Source organism: Thermobia domestica, chromosome 5 (genome assembly GCF_964235325.1).
Source record: "Thermobia domestica chromosome 5, izTheDome1.hap1.1, whole genome shotgun sequence".
Lineage (NCBI taxonomy): Eukaryota > Metazoa > Arthropoda > Insecta > Zygentoma > Lepismatidae > Thermobia > Thermobia domestica.
Window position 1 is genome coordinate 160,276,047 of NC_137458.1, and position 22,163 is coordinate 160,298,209.

The following is a 22,163-nucleotide window of genomic DNA, read 5'->3' on the forward strand; positions in this document are numbered from 1 at the left end:
TGAATAACGATGCCAATGTATGTGTCATAATCTGTGGTGGAGGAAGAGCGAGAAGTGAAAGGGGAATCCGCAATCCGGCAACACCGCGCATCATTGGCTATTGCCCGTGATGCTTTACACCTGAAACTCGCAGTAGTATTTTCTAAAACTATACGTATCAGAATGGTTAGTGCATGTACAAGTTCAATCTCTGGTGCAGAGGATATGATCATCATTTGTCAGCTTTATCATTACAGTATCTTATACCTAACTGTAATAGGAACAGAAAATACACATTACTGTTGAGATCTTAAGAAAGATAAAACAAATAAAATGAAACAATGTAACAATAGAACATTGCATATTCCTATCATAACCATACACATGAATCATTTTGCATTTCAACTGTTATAAATACACTGCAGTATTCATATTACATACAAAACATATGTTACTACTAACATAGAGCAAGTCCCCAGAAATAGCTATGATAGCGCAATTACTGAAGTAAAAATTAATAATACTAAATGAAAAAATATTTTTTCCTTTAACACTAAATGTCCCAAATTAGAAATTAAACTTGGGACTCGGAGAGCTGGAATGCAGTTTTGAATTTATATAGAACATCCTGTGTTCGTATGCAGCAGTCAAAATTTCGTAGCCTGGTTCAGAAAAGAATCCAGATGCACAATAAGGAAATTTTGACGCGGTTCACCAAAGAAGATAATTAATTCAAATTTATGGGCTTATACAAAATGTACGATTTTAGTTTGCATTTTATCTTTAGTATCATGTCTGGCAACAACCAGTGGCATAATATGCTTTAAAACGTTGTGTAAAAACTTGAATTAATTGAAAGTCATTTTTTCGATGTAAACAGACAATCTTGCGATCTTCAATTCATAAATTTGTTCCATTATACCTATTCTGAAAACTTATTTTTAGGTTAGTAGAGATATTATTCAAGGCGGTCAACTCACCCAAGACCGGGTGTGATACACGTGTTTTTAGAAATGGCAGCAGAATTAAATTGAATAAGTAACATACTTTACTTTACAATCAAAAATTATGATAATCATACTTACAGCTTGGTAATGCATTAGTATCAAAGCGCTTCTGAATCTGATCGTAGGTAAATTTAACAAAGGCATCATACTGTTCAGCAAGCTTGTCATTCAGAACTTTGTCGTATTCCTCACGAATCTGACTTTCCCGCTCCTTCAGCATTCGCTCACATATCAAACCAACCTTTGAAACAAGAAATAAATCATTATCTAAAGAATAAAAACACCATTCCGAATCTTAATAAACTCACTGTTGTGCTGATTTTTTATGTGGATAAAATTAAAAATTGAGTTTGAGTGAAATTGTTGTTGCCTGATATTCATTTGTGCCATTTTCTGCTTCTTGACGCCGCAATGCTTGGTAACATATTCACTGGTGGGTACGAAAGTTTATGGTTTCCGTCAAACATCTACTGCGTGGTACTCTCTGAAGAGAGTATGGTAAAATGGATGTACTCTAAGTTTCGAATAAATTACTGCAATATTAAGGTACGCATTACAACGCTCTATTTTGATTTATTACTATAAAAGTCAAAGTTCGTTTACTCAAGTGGTCCGTCGTGGCGTTTGAAAAGACGCGATACTACGTTGACTTTATTCTTGTAAAAATTGATGAGCATGCTTACTCTGGGGATTTTTTCTTAACTGCTACTTACTCGATATTTATTTTCTTTTGGTGCGAAGAAACTAAAATCATCTTTAATTAAAGTCAAAATTAATAGCTTTGTAAACTCACTCGCTCCTGAAATGGAGTACATTGGGGCTTTTAACCGCCCTCTGACGATCCGTCGGCTTTATCCAATCTTCCACGAAATAAAACCATAAAAATAAACAAATTCGCTAGCTAATCGTTACGCGTATATGCTTTCTGTCTTGATAGTTTCGACAACGTAAATACGTGTGTAGTTTGTGTGATATCTAATATATAGTTTGCTTTCAATTAAGTGTCACAGGAGCAGTTTGCGGTTGATTTTGGAAGCTTAATTTGTTGAATTATTATCTAATATATATATATATATATATATATATATATATATATATATATATATATATAATACTATACTGTACTGTAAGCCGCTTTTAATCATTATGAAGATGCTTTACACTTAGAAGCTATGAACTGGTGATTTTTCGCTTGAACCAACTTTTTCGCTATCAGACAGTGGCCGGTCCCGTAGTGCGCGGTTAACAGGGATAATACTGTAACTACATACTATACACTTAACATACGGCGGTTACCAATCTTGTTTATCAAAATGACAGTCCTGCATATCCATTAATATAGGTCTACATAAAACCTGTGAGGCGCTAATTCGACACTTACAGAAATTTTGTTGCAGTATTGGAAAATATGATTTCCTTGTTTATTGTAAACTATAATATACAATTGAGAAAAATTGTAACTTTGAGGCTGCCTAGCTCGAAAACTATGAGAGATATCGAAGGCGGTTAAAGAAATATTAGATGAACTAGTACACTGTCTATCTAAGTAACTATGTTTCAGAGTTGAGACATATCGGCGCAACGAATTTTATAGAGGGAGTTATGGTAGAGGTTCCACTCTTCCAGCTCTCTCTAAAATTATGTGCATCTATAGAATCAAACTCTGAAACATAGATATTTAGATAGAGAGTATACTAGTTCTTCTAACAGTTCTTTAACCACATTTGGTATCTCTCCTAGTTTTCGAGCTGGGCAGCCTGAAAGTTAGTTTTCTCGGCGTTTTTGCCTTATCTTCATATGGATTTATATTATATATATATATATATATTAAGGTGTAAAGATTTCACCAGTGGATTTTGGGTACATAATAAATGAACACTGTACATACCACGAAAATAAAGTCGAAGGCCAGATTGAAATAACACATGCTCGTGCTTAATGTCATAAGTAGCAATTAACGATATATGTAAAGTAAAATTACTTTAAGGGATTCTGTTATTAATTTACTTTAAAATGTTGAATTCAACAGATATAGTCTAGCAATCGCTTCAGAAAAAAAAAAATAAATAAATAACGGGAAAATCCTACCCTAGTACCACACGTAGTAGATACGGGCTTGGTACTTGCAAGAGAATCTGGATGAAGGTAGTCTGGACAAGAAATGGGACTACCTCATAAATTATAATACAAGAAAATTCCATACTTTCCAAGATTGTGCCAAATTGTTGAACGTCTCACAACCTCAATCTTGTTCAATGTCAATGGATACGGAAACATCGTTATTTTGATAAAGATGGCGAACAGGCTTACAACGCTATTTTCACTCACTCAAACTGACGTGACCAAATTTCAATGTAAACGCCTTGCTGACGGACAGATTTTGAGGAAAAATACAGAGGTATATTCAAATTGAAGTAGATCTGATACTAATCGTCCGAGACATGCAAAACAAGCTACCAATATTGGACCAGAGAATTATATGTAGATATATGCATATTGTACACCTATATTGTGCAAAACTTAAGACTGTCGTTTTAAATGTGTCAGCGTAGTTATAAATAATACTCAACTCGGCTTTACCTGAAGTGATTTCCTACAGTTATTCAACCACCTAAAGGTTCAATGATAAAAAATATTTTCCCTGCACACCAGAAGAAAGGTGAACATGGAATAAACAGCACTACAAAAAAAAATAATCCTCAAGTAACACAACACGTACGTCAATGTTGACAGGAATACGGACAACGAAATATCGCATCTTTTCAAACATCACAACACACCATTCCGGTAAACGAACTTAACGAAGTTTTAATGAATTTTGAAGTATCCTAACGCTGCATAACATTCTTTCCCCAAGAATCCAGATAGACATATTTATACATGGGTGACGTACTGTTTTATTCAATGATAAAAGTGTTCCTGTCGAAATATATTACGAATATTACTATTGATATCAATGTATAGTAGAAGCGCAATTTCAATGTACGATTCATAATGCATATGCTCGTGCAAGGCATTAAAATTACTGATCAACCAGAGCGATATCTTCCACTTCCAATTGCCGTTTGCAGACTATTTTGTGATTTAAAAAAAAAGAAAAAAAAAAAAACGCAGACAGGGATCGATTTATGTGGGTTCTAGTAGCACAATTTACTGCCCTAATCTTATTTGTAAGCTTCGAATTTTGTCCTAAAATTTGCATTAATCTTTCCATTTTTTCTCGTAGTCGCCTGGAGAAAGAAAATAAGCCTTATGATTAGTTTTGGCTTCAGGGACTCCGGTCAAATGATTTGGTATCAAGGAAAATAGTCACCACATTAAAGTTTCAAGCTACATCGAGGTGGTTCATTCGAAATGGAGAAAAAAAAAATGATTCCAATGATAAAAATGGAAATGAAATGAAATACGGACTATATCAATTTCCGTTCCTCTCTGTTTGTATTGGAAACAATAGGTTTATCACAAACATCTATTCCAAATTCCAAAACCTCCAGCATCGTCTGCTCATACCTTTTAAGTAAGTCAAAATATCGAACTATCTTCTGAAGAAAATCATACATTCTAGCTTGTACGGGAACAACTTCGAAATTTCTGGATGGCATGGTAAGAAAAAAAGTGTACATAGAGGTACACACCGAAGACCGAATCGAGCAGGCTGAATCATTCGTCAAGAGAAATTATAATTTCTAACTTGCCTATGAATGACGTAGGAAGATGTTTTACAATCTGTGAAAAGCAGAAATAGAAAAGGAGAGGAGGTTCTTGTTTGAATGTCTTTTATCGATGTTACCGGCGTCGCAGTACATTCAGTGGGAAAAACTACTGCTATATGCCAACCTTAAACGGCGAAGAAATATTTAAAAATAATTAACAATCTACAAAAGTTACTCAAACTACGACACCTGAAATACAATTTATGAAATCACAAATACGAGTGAAAAATGACATGGACAATACAAAGGATAACAATGTTAAAATGAAATGAGAAGAAATGAAATCTGAGTTTTACGTCCACGATTATGCTGGTTAGGCTAAAGGAGACGGTGATGATGAGAAATGAGTGAAATGGCGGAATGAAGAAAGTGAGAGGAAACGGGAGAACCCCGAGAAAATCCACGAGCACGGTGTTTTTCCAACACAAAGTTCACTTTTCGGGAGCTGGGATCGAACCCGGGACCCCAAGCACCAGAGGTGAACGCTCTACCACTGAGCCACCGCGCCCCCTGTAACAATGTTAAGTAAAAGAGCACATCAAGGACAGAAATGAGAACCCCACTGCCAGACTTGCCAAGCTCTTGACAGAATATGTATGACATTCACAAGTCAAATAAGTAAAATAATCTGAGCGATAAACGAAGCAGGGTACATCACAACTGAAAAACCTACATGAATCTCAACATTAGGTCAATGGAACAAATGGTGGGAAAATTTGATGAAAGTCTCTGCAAGTACGTAGAAAGTTAACAAAATTTATAAAACGGGGACATGATGATGGTGTTAATTAAAGTAGCATATGGTGGATCAATAATATTCGATTTTCAACACATGTTAAGGATATTTACTCATGTTTTTTATCCCAACAATATATCAATTTTTCACTTTTACATTTCAAAACTACAAAATGATAAGAAACATAATGAGAATTTAGATTACGAACTTAATCTGTATCGCAACACTGTACGTAAATTGAAATTATTTTCCCCCTTGAAATTAATGTAAATACAATAAATACATACTGAATTGACTTGGATATTTCCAGTGCCCAACCAGAAAACTTTCCAGATACTACAATCTGAAACAGTTCCACATACCACTGTACGCTGTGATATTTAACAGCTTGTAAAATATGTTGAAAGGGTAGATTCCTTCAATATTCTAGTAGAAAGAATGTACAGAAACTAGTGGATTAAAATCAAAGGACAAGAAGACTTGTTTTCTGGATATCATTTCTTCTAGAAAGCCTGTCATAATTTACACTTTTTCTTTCCATTACAATTGTGTGTGTTGGCCTTCACTCATCTCTCACAGTCCATCCTTGCTTCACCTGGTTCATCGTATTACATTTACTTTATTTTATTTTATTATTTTTAAAGATTCTTATTAGATTTGGTACAGAAAACATTGTTAAGCAGAACACTAGTTGTTATTCCTGATGAGTTTCTTACAGCCTAAATCATTCTTTTGGAAATATTTACAATGGAATGCCTCCACGGGCAGAAACAGCATTATACACGACCCGTTGGGAAACTAAACTCTCTCCAAGTTTTCAATAAGACATTGCTATAGTATAAACAGGTCTTACATTATAAAAACAATCCTTTTTTTCTTTTTAGAACTACTAGTTTTTTAGTAGTTGACTAGTCAGCCCTATTACCATCTACACTCAGGTGATGGGGTTACAATCTTGAAAGGTCTCAAAGGGTATTTTTACATTTTTTCAGTATTACACAATAATTTTCAGTATCCATACAAATTTCTAGTAATTTCCACTATTTCAAGTATCAACAGATAACCTGTTTTTAAAGACAAATAAGTTAACACTAAATTAAACAGAACATTATGAGGGACAAAAGATAGTCTTTGATCACAAAACTCTTGACTGATAAAACTTAAGCCCTGACTCCTTAACTCAACTCCTGACTTAACCCAAACGTGCAAAAGTATTACTAGATGTGTGGAACTGCCGGTACAGGCGTGCGAGTTCGTTCATACCCCGAAATACTGTTTGTACGCCAAAGTAAAAATTGTTCACGTAACTTTTTGGTCGTAAATTGAATTGTTCGCAAACGAAAGGGTTCGTAAACCCGGGTCAAGAAACAAATTCATACATAAGATACGGAGTGGTCAGTACTCAGCCTTTAGTTATTAGTAGAGAGCGGATGTTGGGCAAAATGCCTATTCTTTAATATTAAAGATATGATCAAAAATAAATTTTGAAGTTTATATGGAGGGTTATAGTTTCAATTTAAAATAATCTTATTTTGCCTATTTCACCCCTTGCTGACTAAATAATTGCTTTAGTGCCTAATATTGCCTATTCTATGCATTTTCTTCAGAATAAGACTTCATTGGGAAAAATATATAATTTCGTATTTCAAGAAAGGATACTGCCTTTTCCGAGAAATATAAGGTTAAGAGAAACTAACTTATGGGAGGTCAAAGTCAAGCTTCATCCAGGTACAATAAAAGAAAGTCGTCGAAAGCAATGACACAGTATGATCCACATCTTCCTCTCCCACTTCCTCTTGTTTGCAACAGTATTGCATTCCACTGATGCACAAAAGAATTAACGTTCTTTAAGTCTTCATTTAAGCATAGTGTTCATGCTGAACTGCTGTATACTGATACAATGCTGTAAAACTTTGAACTGCTGTGTGTACTGATAAAATGTATATAAAATTTGGACTCTTTATGTATAGTGATAAAGTGCCGTATAGAACGTATTTACCAAATATACATGGAATGCATGTCAAGCTTCATTTTTATGTACAGTAAAAGATTAACAAATAGGCATGTTTCTATATTCTTTGAAGATTACCTACAACTTGAATTTATTTTTTTTTTAAATTTTAAATGCCTATTTTCCAGGTTTTTAATGCCTAAGCATCCGGTCTCTAGTTATCAGCAAGGTTTTCATTGCGAATAATCCCTACTAGCTTATTCAATAAATATTTATACTATAAATATACAACTCAGAAAACGCACAACTGACGCATGATATTAAATGAAGAAAAACTAAAAAACCTACTGCATCGTTGTTCTTATTATGTGCGAAAACAGTTCATTTGGATACTACTCCATCTATATCAGTTAGCGAATCCTCATGAAAATATTTCAGAATCTTTATTTCACTTACAAATTTTGGTCATTATCATGCTGAAATGTGTGAAATTGTTTCCCTTCCAATTCACTTATTATAAATCTCTCTCTTCTCATAAGGATGTAAATGATAATTTGTTGCACTAAATATATAAAAAAAAAGCACTAAAACATCAATACGTAAAAATTAGGTCTACACTATTTATAAAATAACCATCGGAAGACTTCGAATTAGTGTATCATGAATCTGTGTTCATTCTGTAAATATTACATTATTTTTACTAAATTTTGAAGTGCATCTTAAAAACGAAGCATTTACAACAGGGTGAATTGATTTAAATCAGTGATTTAAATCATTGATTTTTTAAAAATAAAAATCGTTGATTTAAATCAAATTCCCAAATAAATTTATTTATTTATCCAGCCTCTGGTGTGTTATTTTAATTATTTGAAAATAATCATAATACAATAAGATGCAAATGTATGTACAGCAAAGTATGAAAACGAGTGTTTCATGCAGAGAATGATTAGGGAAAATCTCGTTTTGAACGGGTAACGGAGGAATTCTGCTTTCTTATCTTCGTAACATAAGGTTTTTAAATTGTTAACTATTCCAACGAGAAAATGAATCGCCATTGACATTTAAGACGAAAATCCTTTTGTGTGCGCGTCTGTTTGTTTGTTCCCAGATAATAGAGGCGTATTTATAAAGGAGTCCGATTCCCTCTCCAAAACTTATATCTTTTTTAGATTTTATAACTTTAGGCGAAATTTGCGTATTTTATATGTATTTCGTGAAGCAAGCTAGTTCCTTTTTTTTTCTTTCTTTTTTTAAGGTATGCCCTGCCAAATATGAGTAACTTTTGTGAAAAAAAAGAATCATGTTGATAAACGTCGCCGTACTTTTTCCTTAATGCTTAAGAAACATTGTTTGGGATTAGAGATGCAAAATAAGCGACTTTTTTGAGTTGATTTTTTTTTTTTTACATAAAAAGCCGGCTTTTCAGAAAAAAACTGAAATTTTGGCTTTTTTTATTTTCATGATTTTTCTATCTAAATAGCTTTCTTATATTATATACTCTATAGTTAAACAAGATTTCATGACCTAAATGCCATATTTCCCCCTAGAATTCACCATCATGATGGATGGAGCACATGTGTTATGAATTAAATATTAAGTACGTAGTATTTGAGAGCAATTTTAGAGGCTATATACCTTTATGTTAATTTCTGAGTTATCGACATTTTTTCTTCTTTAGATCATTAGATCATTTCACTTTTAGTTATTCGTGTTTCACTTCTTAGAGCTTAGTACTCTAGTCTCTAGCTTATGTTTTTCAATATATCCGTCAGAGAATACTTCCACATATCTGTTATACGGTAGCTGTGTAATGATGTAGCAATGTTTCGGATGCAACCTTGAATACCATTTTATACAAATAATCAGTACGGAGTAAGAAAATTTTGGGAGTTTTTTTTTTTTTTTTTAATGCGTGATTTTCATTTGAGGGGAGCTTGAAGTTCATGAGTAATCACAAAACTAAAATTTCGTTTGTTTTAGAAATTCCGTAATTTCGGAGACATTCAGTTCGAAAGACACCCCCACCCTAACCCCCTTCACAAATCCGTCATTGCTGGTAATTAGTAATAACAACAATTTAAAACATAAGAAATGAAATCAACCAGGAATCACTGTACACGCACTATCTCTACATTCACAGACTGAATTAAGAACTTCTGTCGGAATGGTCGAATGCGGGACTGAATCCCGGCTTTCCCAATAGAAACGGAAAAGCTAACCACTCACTCATGTTTGTTGTGCTGGACTTAAATGTATTTCGTAGGTTTTATATTATATAATATTTTATATATATATTCCGCAATGACATGTTGAATTCTTGTTAAAAATTCAGAAACCATCAACACTGGATAAAACGTGATGGTGGTTATATATTCCAGAGCCTTGAAAACCAAACGCTCATATGAACGGTATTACGCATATGATCCATGAACAGAAAATTCAGTACTTTCCTGACTCTAAACAAGCTTAAGGAAAAGTTTGTACATTACAGAATTTGGGACTTTACCGATTTTGCAGGTCCGAAGCACCTGATAGGTGGTAATAGATTATTACGTACGTAAGAAATGAATAGAAAATACATTTTCAACATTTCTGTTTCCATTTCAAAGAAGTTTCTGTAGGGGTAGCACAGGCGGAAACAAGAGGTGCATTAACAAATTAGGTGATTTTTGAGCGTCCCATACAAAGATCGCATTTTTTCAGTCTTTTAAAGTAATACGTTGAATTGTAACAAAACAATGATTATTTTTTATTGTTACTCTAGTACGAATGTTTATGAAAGCCTCGGAAGTCAGACATAAACTTATAGGCTATAACACAGATTGACGAGGGAATGATATTTATTTATTTAACAATCACCAGATGCAGCTCAAAGGTTATTTTATAATGGATATCTAACATCAACATGGAAAGGATTCGGGAAGGTATAGGGCCCGTTTTAGTAGGTACCATCCTGGTATTTGCCTGGTAGGACTGAAGGAAACACTGGAAAACCCGTCAGGATGGCTGGCAGCGGGAATCGAACCCATGACCTCCCGAATGCGAAGCCAACGTTGTTCCACTTGAGCCACTTGATATACGTAATGAACAAAGAGAAGAACATGTTATTTTTGAGAAGGCAATGGCGTCGAAACTTAAATTTGTTTTGTGCATTTGTTCAGCAAATATATTCTTATCTTCCCGATGTATTATTTGTTTGAACCCACACACATAGTACAATAAATCCTGTATGTCATGAGTTTTTCCTTGTTTTTGTATTTTTAATTCGCAATAAAAAATATTGCTCATAATGCATATGAAAGTTAAAACTTAACTGCAACTTATTATATACATGGATTAATTTTTTGGGATTCATAATAAAAATGTGTTAAAAATTAAAATTGTTTGAAATATGTTTTCGAAATTCATGTTTATTTTCGAGGTTTTGTATTAGGTGCCATCCATTTCAACTCAGGCAAACAAAACAAAACAAAACAAAAAAAAAAAGTAAAATTGTACCATCACCATCTTAGATATTGTTGAAACTTTCTTTTTATAGGAACTAGACATGTTTTTAAGAGGCCCATATTTTTTTTTTTTTTTTTTTTTGTTTTGTTTTGTCGAAAAAAAATTCCCGCCAAGTAATGGGCTATCAAAGACGGAGAGTACAATTTATGAATCGTAGAAGACATGGAAAAGGGTCAACTTCGGAGCCCAACCATTCAGCTATGGAGACATGTAGAGTTATCATTCTTGTTGTGGTATGTAGATAGGGATATAAATAAACTATTTTATTATAGTTTGGTTTGCGCATGCATATCTTTTTGTACGTAACTTAAATGAACGTCAGTTTATCTGAAAAGTCGAAGTTAGCGAATTTTTTTCGAGCACTTCTGGTTCGAATTTTTGAATTCTGTTTTCACGGTTGGTAAGACCTAGTTACCCGGTGTCAGAAAAAAATTTTGTAGCGCTTGTGTGTGCAACCGTTTCGTCGCAAAAAATTCGAGAAATTGTAAAATTTTCAAAAATCGCCCTTTTCTCGAAAACACCATACTTTAAAATTCTGAAATTTTGTCATATGATTCAACTTTACATTAATAATAAACATAACAAATATCATTCTTGACCAATGCTTCATGAATTAACTACAGCCTGTTGAAGTTAGCGAAGTTTCATTAACTTTGATGTTACAGTTGGCAACATTGGAAACAATACAAGTGCGACGATTTGATGTTTGTGGTTCACATTCATTAAATAAAGAATAAAAGGTTTTCCTGACTTATTTTTATTATTTTGATCAAAAATGCTCTCTGAAATAGTAAAACGAGACTCCCCTATTCCTCCGTTTTCTTCAACCGAAGTAATCTGATATGGAAACTACGATTACGAAACCCACAATATTTTTTTGCTTGCTTGGTGCCTTCTTCGCTAATAGCATGTAATCGTGCAGATGCTCTAATAGGTGTTCGTGCACTCAACTCGTAGCACACTGTCGATAGTCACAAGACACTTATTTTCACTTCTATTATGCTCTTCTGGAAACCCGTACCCTGTTGAAGGTCCATGTGGAAGCATAAAGAGCACTTCAACTTCACGTAATTCATGATTTATTCATAATATTTCCGTTACCACCACTAGTTATCATATATGTATGTAACAAAAATTCCGTTTTGCAGCTTCTTAAATCTACACTTTGAATTGCAGAAGCTCGATTTTGGGGGAAGCATGAACTTAGTTCATGGTGACCCGTTACTGATAAAAACTGCGCCATTTTCCGAAAGTCAAAGGTGACTTCGTTGAATACCAGTTACGGGTCGCACACTTTCCCATTCTTTCATTTTTATTATTTCCGGAAATGGTCGAATTCAGTTCCGGAAACAAAACGAGAGTAATAACCGGAGTATTTTCGCTTTTCTTGGAGTGTTTTCAGAATCTTGTCTATAGCTACGAGTACATGAGCCGAATCGTGTGTTTGTCGTCGCTTATTACAACAAAACTGGCAGTTGTTGATAACTGCCGTAAATTTGCTCGCTTCTCCGGTGATAACTGAATTTCACTTCGCAGAATAACAGTTCAGTTTTCAATGAATTTCACATGAAGTAAAATAGAATTTGTATCTTGAAATTATATACGATGCTTTTCGGTAGCAATTAATTCTCTTTGGATTTTCTTGATCTAGTCATCAATTATAATTCTTACAGTTAAACCAGAAACGTACAATACGAAAGCAGAAAGTGGCACAGTTTTTTAACGAGATCATTGTTTTCCCATATGGCATACGTAACATTATTTTAAACAGGATCAACAATTAAAGACTCCACACTTATTCCTTCTACTCCAGGACATTTACCACATTCATGAAGACAGCTGTCTACGGATCATACTACTAAAGAAAACAGGTTACTCATGACAGCTTCAATACAGGCTGCACCTTTGATTTGTTGCAACGCAGTAGCAGCTAACTTAAAATTTGTAAAATACACACACACACACACACACACACACACACAATTTCCCTCGCAGGTTGCAGACTGACAGCTGGTCGAACACTATAAAATTTCGAGTGACCCTTCTTATGCTGGGATTGTTCTGTTTAAAAAAATCTGTAAATTTCTTTGATGAAACGTGTAAGGAAACGTTTCGATTTTTTAAATTTTTGTCCATTTTCGATCACTGTAATGACGTCGCACTTAATTGAGACTTTGTCAGGAGCATTCCAAATCATCACTGAGGTAATACTTGAGGCTTTTTAGAGATCATCTGAATTTATTAGATGGCCGTTTCAAGTAAACTTAAAATCTGTGTGTTTCGTAATCGTAATTTCCATCTAAGATTACTTCGGTTGAAGAAAACGGAGGAATAGGGGAGGCTCGTTTTACTATTTCAGAGAGCATTTTTGATCAAAATAATAAAAATAAGTCAGGAAAACCTTTTATTCTTCATTTAATGAATGTGAACCACAAACATCATCAAATCGTCGCACTTGTATTGTTCCAGTGTTGCCAACTGTAACATCAAAGTTAACGAAACTTCGCTAACTTCAACAGGCTGTAGTTAATTCATGAAGCATTGGTCGAGAATGATATTTGGTATGATTATTATTCATGTAAAGTTGAATCATATGACAAAATTTCAGAATTTTAAAATATGGTGTTTTCGAGAAAAGAGCGATTTTTGAAAATTTTACAATTTCTCGAATTTTTTGCGACGAAACGGTTGCACACAGAAGCGATACAAAATCTTTTTCTGACAGCGGGTAACTAGGTCTTACCAACCGTGAAAACAGAATTTTAAAATTCGAACCAGAAGTGCTCGAAAAAGAACTCGCAAACTTCGACTTTTCAGATAAACTGACGTTCATTTGTTATGTACAAAAAGATACGCATGCGCAAACCAAACTATAATAAAATATAGTTTATTTATATCCCTATCTACATACTACAACAAGAATGAGAACTACTTTTCTCCATAGCTGAATGGTGGGGCTCCGAAGTTGACCCTTTTCCATGTCTTCTACAATTCATAAATTGTACTCCCCGTCTTTGATGGCTCATTACTTGGCGGGAAATTTTTTTTCGACAAAACAAAAAAAAATATGGGTCTCTTAAAAAGCCTAGTTGCTATAAAAAAAAAGTTTCAACAATATCTGAGATGGTGATGGTACATGCTCTGCCTGAATTGAAATGGAAGGCATCATTATCATCTTCATCCACTACTACTTAAATGAGCGTTTGTATTGTAGAGAAGTGTAACAAAACGTACTTTATCAATTTAAAGCAGAATTTGAAAAAAAAAAGGCCAAAAATTTCCCAAGCGAAGCAGAAAAAAATCGAGCCCCCCCCCCCCCCAAAGAAAAAGACTGTTTTTTTTCCTAACCCTTGCATCTCTATTTCGGATTGAAATAAGTTAACGACTGGCAATCAATTCAAAATTCACGCCCAATACTTCCACTTAAATGGCATAATTAACATTTAATATTATTTCCTAATGTTTTATCTTCAGTTCATGACTTGTATTACGCGAGAAGATTTGATTTAAATAAATAAAAAAAAAAAAAAATCAGCAAAAATATTTTTTTTTTTAAATCATGATTTTTTCCCACCCTGATTTACAATAAATTGGACAGAAGTGAAAATACACTCAAATTGAACAATACAGGGCTAGTAATTTGACACATTTCAGCAGAACAAGGATCATAATTTACAACTGAAATGAAGACTAGTATACGAACCCCGGATGTGAAAAATATTTGCAAGAGCATTCGCTAACTGCTGAAAGAACTTCTTCATGGCTATATGGTTAGCATGTGCGCCATCGGTGCTGCAGACCCGAGTTCGATTCCCGGTGGAAAGTACGTTGTTTGGATCCAATGTTAAGGTGTAGATCCAAGTCTGATATAGTTCGGTGCTGAAAGGGACAGTAAACTCCAATCCTAACGATCAACGAAGCTAAATAAATAAGGTGGCAGTATCCGTCGGAACAGTCTTGGTACAAAATAAGAACAATGCAATAACCAAACTTTTTAAATTCATACATAAGGCAAAAGCCTTTTAAGACTGAACACCTAATCAAGATTTTATACAGAAAACATCGTTCACGTGGTAATATAAAGAAATTAACTAAAATTACACACCCTGAGAATACCAGATTTACAATCTATTTTTGCACTTTTTAAATGCACATCTTTCCATTTGATGAATGTTCAAATGTTTAAGAGTTCTCACCAGTATATGATGATACAATACACCGATAAAATTACACAGAAAAATTGGACGACACACCGCAGATGGAAATTTGTACTATTCCCAGTCCAACATCCTACATTTAGAAAGATTTACTTTAAATTGGACTAAGGACTTTTCTTATGGAAAAACCCTTTCATTAAATTTCTTAACTGTGCGGTATTTCGATTCTTCACATCTTTCTGAACGTACGTCGTAATGGGCACAACAAGTGGAATGGCCTTAAATACGGTCTCCTACCAACCAATTTTTATAACTTCAATAAGGTTACTTCTAATAAAATTACTTTTATTTCACAAGTTATTTTAAATGTTTAAATAATAAAAATAGTAGGATGATTAAATTATTAGATTATTGGTGGTCCAATGAAGGCTCCTCTTAAGAACGTAAGGGACTCAACGGGAATGTGACACACGAATGAACTCTGCTAAATACAGTAGAGGATCATGCGAAGTATTTAAATTATTAAGATTTTACCGGAGTGATTCCATTAACGTACTTGGCAGAGTTAATCGCTCTAGCTATCTACTGCAAAGAACAGAAATTAGCAACCTGTTCAAAAATATCGTCCGGAGTAACGGACGAACGTACTCAGAATAATTTTGTTAAGACTCACTGCGTGATCCTCGTAAATAAAGACAGAATAGATTGTGTGAAAGAGAGACACAGAGACTACGCTGGAGATCATATGACACAGGTCACATCGGTCCCTTTGACATTGCCAGAAGTTCAGTATTGGGTCTGATTACCCAGACGGCTACACATTGCAGATGACACTAGCCCAACTAACAGCTCCTATGATAATAAATCTCGCTCTTGCACAAACACCCGTCTGAAGTCATCTTGATTCCTGGTTGCTGAATTTAGTTGCAAACGGACGCCCAGAATTCTCCCAAGATATGTCCAATCAGAATAAGAACTGGGGAGCATGGTGGCCATTCCACGCGCAAGACACCCTTGTATTTTAGGTACTCTTCCACTACCTGCGCCCTGACTGGCAGTCATTAGAAGTTAGGGCCATATGCATAGCAAATATTGTTACAAGATAACGTTCTTCCGCCACAGTATTATGGAGAAAATATGCAGGAGTGTACGTATCTCTAATATATCCCAGACCCTAAACACAGCACCACCATAACGATCTAGTTCTATAAAACTGAGAATGAATAGTACGGACTAGGAACAAATGATTGAATACTTGGAACACAAGGATATCATGGTTGTGGGGTGGCCACTACCTCCCGATTCTTAATCCGATTGAACACGTCTGAAACGTCTGACTGCAGCCCGAAATTCAGCACCCAGGACGACCTCAGACGGGTGTTAGTGCAAGAGTGAGATTTATTACCATGGGATGTTAGCTGACCTCACCCGCAGTATGGAAATGCAGTGTCCAATTCGTATAGTCATTTGGATAATCAAATCCAATACTGAATATCAAACAGGTGCCTTACAGTCGCCATTTGCTTTTCCTGTATCGTATGACCTTCAGTGTGGTCCATCGGTATCTCTTCTTTGCGTTCGATTCGGCAAATTGGCATCGGTTTCCTGTAATTATTTATTCGTGTGTTACATTCCCATTGGCACTCAACTTCTAGACACTAGTGTATTAAAAATCCATCTTTCGATCACCCGTCATCTAGTAATTCAATTATCCAACTATTTTATTAATGAAGCATCTTAAACAACATATATATTCGATGACTTGTCAAATGAAATCAACATTTAATTTGTAATGACCATATTAAAATTATAAATATTGGTTGGTAGGAAATAATAGTATTTAAGGCCTTAATATGGGCTTTTCGGTTGTTGCGCTAATTACGATTTAAGTTGTGGAGATTCAGAAAGATCTGAAGAATCGAAACATTACACATATTAAAAAAAAAAAAAAAAAGCCTAAACATATAATTCACCGGACCGTACTCAACACAACAATCTGATATATGCAAATTCTTTGTAAGCTGAGTTATATATTTCCTTCTATTCTCACCTGACAAAATGTGAAAAGAGGTTTGTCTACTTTTCCGGGCGGAGAAGACAAAGTATAGGAAGTGCTAGGGATAGCACCATCATCGCTACTCGGAGAACCCAGTTGCTTCCGCCTCTGCAAACGACGTATTTCATCTCTAATATTAGCTGCCATTTGCTCTGCAATTCAAAAAGATCGACATAGAAACAAATGTACGGCACAAAGAATGGAGAAAAAAATAATAAATAAAATCTAAAATTATCCTTTTTTGTACGTATTTGCAATGCAAATTCCTTTACTTTTCAAACTTGAATGGTGAATCACCAAGTAGGTATATGGTATATTTTACATTCTTCGAACTTGTTTCATTAAGAACATAACTGATTTGTGCTCTAGCAATCACAAACATTAAATAAGAATCGAAAGTATCCTTCCCTGATGCTGCTACTGTAATTCATAGAGTATTCAGAATAGCAACAAACGTTAAGAAATATATATTCTGATATAGGTCAGTAACATGACTCTTTACAAAACATAATGGCAGCACAGTGAAAGAGAAAGGTCATTAAACAATTCCGGAATAAGGGAAAATAATAATACTATAATCTGTTTAAAAAAAAAAAATCTCTAACCCACAAACAAAATAGGCTACTCTATGCTCACACTCTACATTTCATTAATATATTTTGTTTTCAGTTTGCAGGTGGACTACTCAAAGATGTGTCCCTATTTACTCTCAAAAGAATTCGACGTGTGTGTGGAGGGGGTAGAGGCAATTAAACTTCCATTCACATTTGATATCCTATCTAATGCATTTAAAACGATACTTTTGGTCATACTTTGTGCTTACGTGAAAGTTGAGTGTCAGTCTTGCTTGAACATACTTTCACAATTGTATTGTGGACGTATAATACATATCCATAATTCAGTCAAAATGCTTTATGATTTCACTTAACACATACTGAATATTAGAGGGTCTGCAACAATTGTCCACTCAGTATAAATCGGGACAGGCTTAAAGGGCTTTTTCCTCAACCACTGCTCCTTTTCACGCCCCCAACCCTCTCGGTCAGTCTTCGTGGGCATGTAAGCTGTCATTGCTCTCAGTGTTGCCGTACCTCTGATCCACTTTTGTAGTGAAAGCCCCGCAGAAATAAGGAAAATTCTTTCCTTCATATTTTCAGTTAACAACAACAAAAATGAAAAGACATTTCAACTAGGAAATAAGGAAAGAAATTGAGGAAATATTGGTTTTCAGCCAGAAGGGATCATATATCTCTACCACGTGTGGCGAAGACTAGGGAAGGTTTAGAAGGATGAACATGGTTTCTACAATTCCTAAATATATATATATATATATATATATATATATATATATATATATATATATATATATATATATATATATATATTTAAAAAAAAAACTCTATATATAGGTCCTAAAGTATACAACTTTTAACTATATTAAAAACAGTCTGAGTGAACTTAATTCTTGAACAAAGACATCTTTGAGATACAACACTACAAACATGCTGTGCACAATGTGTGTATCAGACGGAAATAAACGACCGAGAAAAATAAGAATTCAGAATATTTGAAGGACTCGATAATATCCACGCATTCGATGTAAGTTCACTTTAGAGGAGTCACCATAGTCTTATTTTCGCCAAGATGGTCTCCCGATGCACTTAAAATTCTTATTCTACTAGCGATTTTCCAATATCCTTACACATACTTGCATGAGATTTGCTTCGTAACTAACGGGGGTAAGGCAGACAAAGCAATAGTAAAAAAAGTTAAGAACAGGGTGCCCAAGGTGTCCGGCGTGGCTGCAATTTAAAGTCATTGTCCCTTACAGAGTAGGTCGTAAATAAAGGAAAAAATCCTTAGGAGGCAGGGTACAGTCTTCTGCGGTAGACATCTTGGCACTCAGGTTCTCAATAGGCATCCTTTCATCTTCAAGTATTATCCTTTATATTAGACAGTGGTAACACGATATTTGAACAGAGTGTAAAACACGCATGCAGCACTATTTAATCTCAAAGAAATGTAGGTTAAAATAGTTATTTTCGCATGGATACACATCGCCATGTCATAACGAAACCCATTCGTCTTAGAATGGAAGGAGTTTAGTTTAAATTAATACTTTATACGTGTATCTATTCTACTCAAATCTCGGTTTACAAAACCACGATCCCACACCTCACCACTTAGTAATTTGAATAGAGTAAAATATGTATATGGGTGATTCCACGAAAAAGGGAAATTTTCACTTGGAAAATTTTTGTTCCGTTGATGGTCGCCTATTTCAATAAAAATATCACATGCACTTACTACTACTAAGTACATGTTAATTAGGTGTTCAGCAGAGCTGAATCGTTATTGGTGTAGTAAATAAAAAATAATAAACTTTTCAGCACCCACGGAGTTGAGACCATAGGTCACGGAGTTGAGATTAGTTAACACGGAGTTGAAAATTGCTGTGGAGTTGAGAAACGTGATACATCTGGGTGATAAGTTTTGGTTTATAAGTGATTAAGCTTATTACATAAAAATTGAAATAATTTTCCAATAGTTTTTGTAAGTTAGAATTATTCTCCTTATGTTGAATAAAATTCTAACAAACTAGATGACACGTAATTTGTTATACAAAAATACTCCAGAAAATACTGCAAGCATATGAAAATATATCTAATCAAGGTTCCAAAATTGAGTATGTAACGTAAATAAGAAAAAAAGAAATACACATACACTTATCGAATATTGAAACATTATTGCGCTTTCAATATGTTGACTATCATATGGAGAGGACAAACTTTTTACATAAGCTTACGAAACAGACGAAGTAGTCACTAAACCTGTCTATTGTCTACTTCATTTGTTTTCTGAGCTTATGTAAACCGTTTGTCTTCTCTGTGTGATCAAGTCCACACGTCGAAAGTGCAATACTTTTTCAACATTTGGTAAGTGTATTTGTACCATATATTTGGTATATGTACAAGGTGTTTCAAAACAATACACACATCGTTTGGGAGCTGATTTCTGACACCAAGATAAGACGAAAAGTATAGACAACTGGGTGCACAAATGCTTCCTTTCGGAGTTATAGGCTGCCGAAAACATGAAAAAAATGAACTTTAAAGGTCCATAGCTCCAAAACTATGAGATCTGCCGTAGTCGGGTCACGACTTCACTCAGGAACTAATATGTGCACTATCCAAAAATATGTTTCAGAATCCTGAGGTACTCACGAAGCAATTTTTATAGAGGGAGTTTGGTTACGGGCGTATAATCTGAAGTACTCACCAACTACTTTTATAAAAGTTGTTGTGGAAGTACCGCAAGATTCTGAAACATGGATATTTGGATAGCGCACATATTAATTCCTAAGTGAAGTCTGACCCGACTACGTTAGGTCCCATAGTTTTATGCAATGGACCTTCACCTTAAAAGTTAATTTTTTTTTTTTTCATGTTTTCGGCAGCCTATAACTGCGAAAGGAAGCATTTGTGCACCCAGATTGGTCTATACTTTTTATCTTATCTTGGTGTTAGGAATCACCTTCCAAACGTTGTCGGTATTGTTTGAAACGCCCTGTATAATGCACACTAAATGACAGTGTAAGGCACTCATCATTTCTGTTTTCTTTGGATAATTCGATGTTCTTTGTTAAGTAACCCTCATTTTCCACTCCAATGAAGGAAATGTCTTGAGGAAACAGGGAAGGGCTGTTCTAGTCTACACAGAATGACAACTGCCAACGCTTTTTAAACGTCAGGTTTAGTAGGCCAGGAGAAATTCCTCCCGATCCGTGTCATAAAATTGACTGTCCGCATATTGCCCTCAGACTCTTCGACAATCTCTGAAAAGAAAACAATTAGTTGATCATAAGATTCAGACGTCAATAGGTTAAAAACAGATACCATCAATCTTGACTTGACTGAAGTTTTACCTCCGGCTACCTGACAGCCCCAAATCTGAACTTCCGCGAAACACTCCTTAAAAGGGCTAGGACCCTCCAGCCGGTCTTTGAGTGTGAATGACACGTGGTCAGCGTGTCGGCTCCTACGACCGTTGCGATGGTCTGCGCGATCAGGTTTCAGTACATCTCTACTCAAATGAGTTTTTTAATTGCCTTACTGTGCGAAGTAAACACCATTAATTTTTGAGCTTCCACCGGGAAACAAACCCAGAACCACGCACAAAAGGCGAGCATACCAGTCACTAGACCATAAACGAGCTTTATTTCTATCAATATATTGAAAGAACAAATATTTGGAAGAGCATGAGCATAACAAACACTACAGGATTATCAACTCCGTGACTTGTCTCAACACCGTGGATTCCTTAGTTTTCAGATGGACATGGAGTTGAGAACCATGGAGTTGAGAAAATCGAATATAATTTATTTTTACCGGCCCACTTTTTAACCAGTACATGTGAGTAATTGTGTACGAATTTTCTACGTTAAGGCGTAGGTTTCTCAAGGGAAAGAAGGTATATACCATACAAATACATTCAGTAATAAATACCATGGTGTTGAGAATCAATTAATATACGCACCTGCTTTCCACACACAAAAATATTTTTCCTATAGCTTTTAACACATGCACACAACTTTTTCTGTTCTTCAGTCAAACATGTCTGCCTTGTCTTCTTGTGGGTGTTGCCAATGTGGACGACCATGCTATCTGTTGAGAGCAATGATAATTTTTTCTATTGCCATGGAGTTGAGACGAAATAGAGGTGACAGAAACGAAGCATAGTCAGGCTTTCCAAAATAATCCTTATAAAGATTTACTTTCCACAAAACCGAAACATTGAAGTGTTCTCTTCCATTTAATTACCATTAAATGATGTTTGATTTGCGACTTCAGTTGTAATTTATTGATTAAAATCAGTCAACTGTAGTCTGTGACAGCCCACGGTGTTGAGAAATTGGGTAATAATTAATTTTTTACGTATGTTTCGTGTTATATTTGCAAACTGTTATGCATGGCATACCTACTTTGTGACGGTTACTACCAAACAAAATAAAAATGAGGTGATTCTTTCTAGTAGTAGTTTGAAGAAATGCCCGTGAC

At 34.8% G+C, this 22,163-nt stretch overlaps 1 protein-coding gene across 1 annotated transcript in view; it reads right to left on the minus strand.

The window, feature by feature from the left end:
* The window catches only part of akirin, a 43,941-nt gene that overhangs the window by 18,488 nt on the left and 3,290 nt on the right, over nt 1-22,163 (minus strand). Inside the window, exons 2-3 of the mRNA XM_081759264.1 lie at nt 17,101-17,258; nt 1,065-1,227 (exon numbers count right to left, since the gene is read on the minus strand). Coding sequence (XP_081615390.1) covers nt 1,065-1,227; nt 17,101-17,258 — 321 coding nt within the window. The remainder of the gene's footprint in view (nt 1-1,064; nt 1,228-17,100; nt 17,259-22,163) is intronic.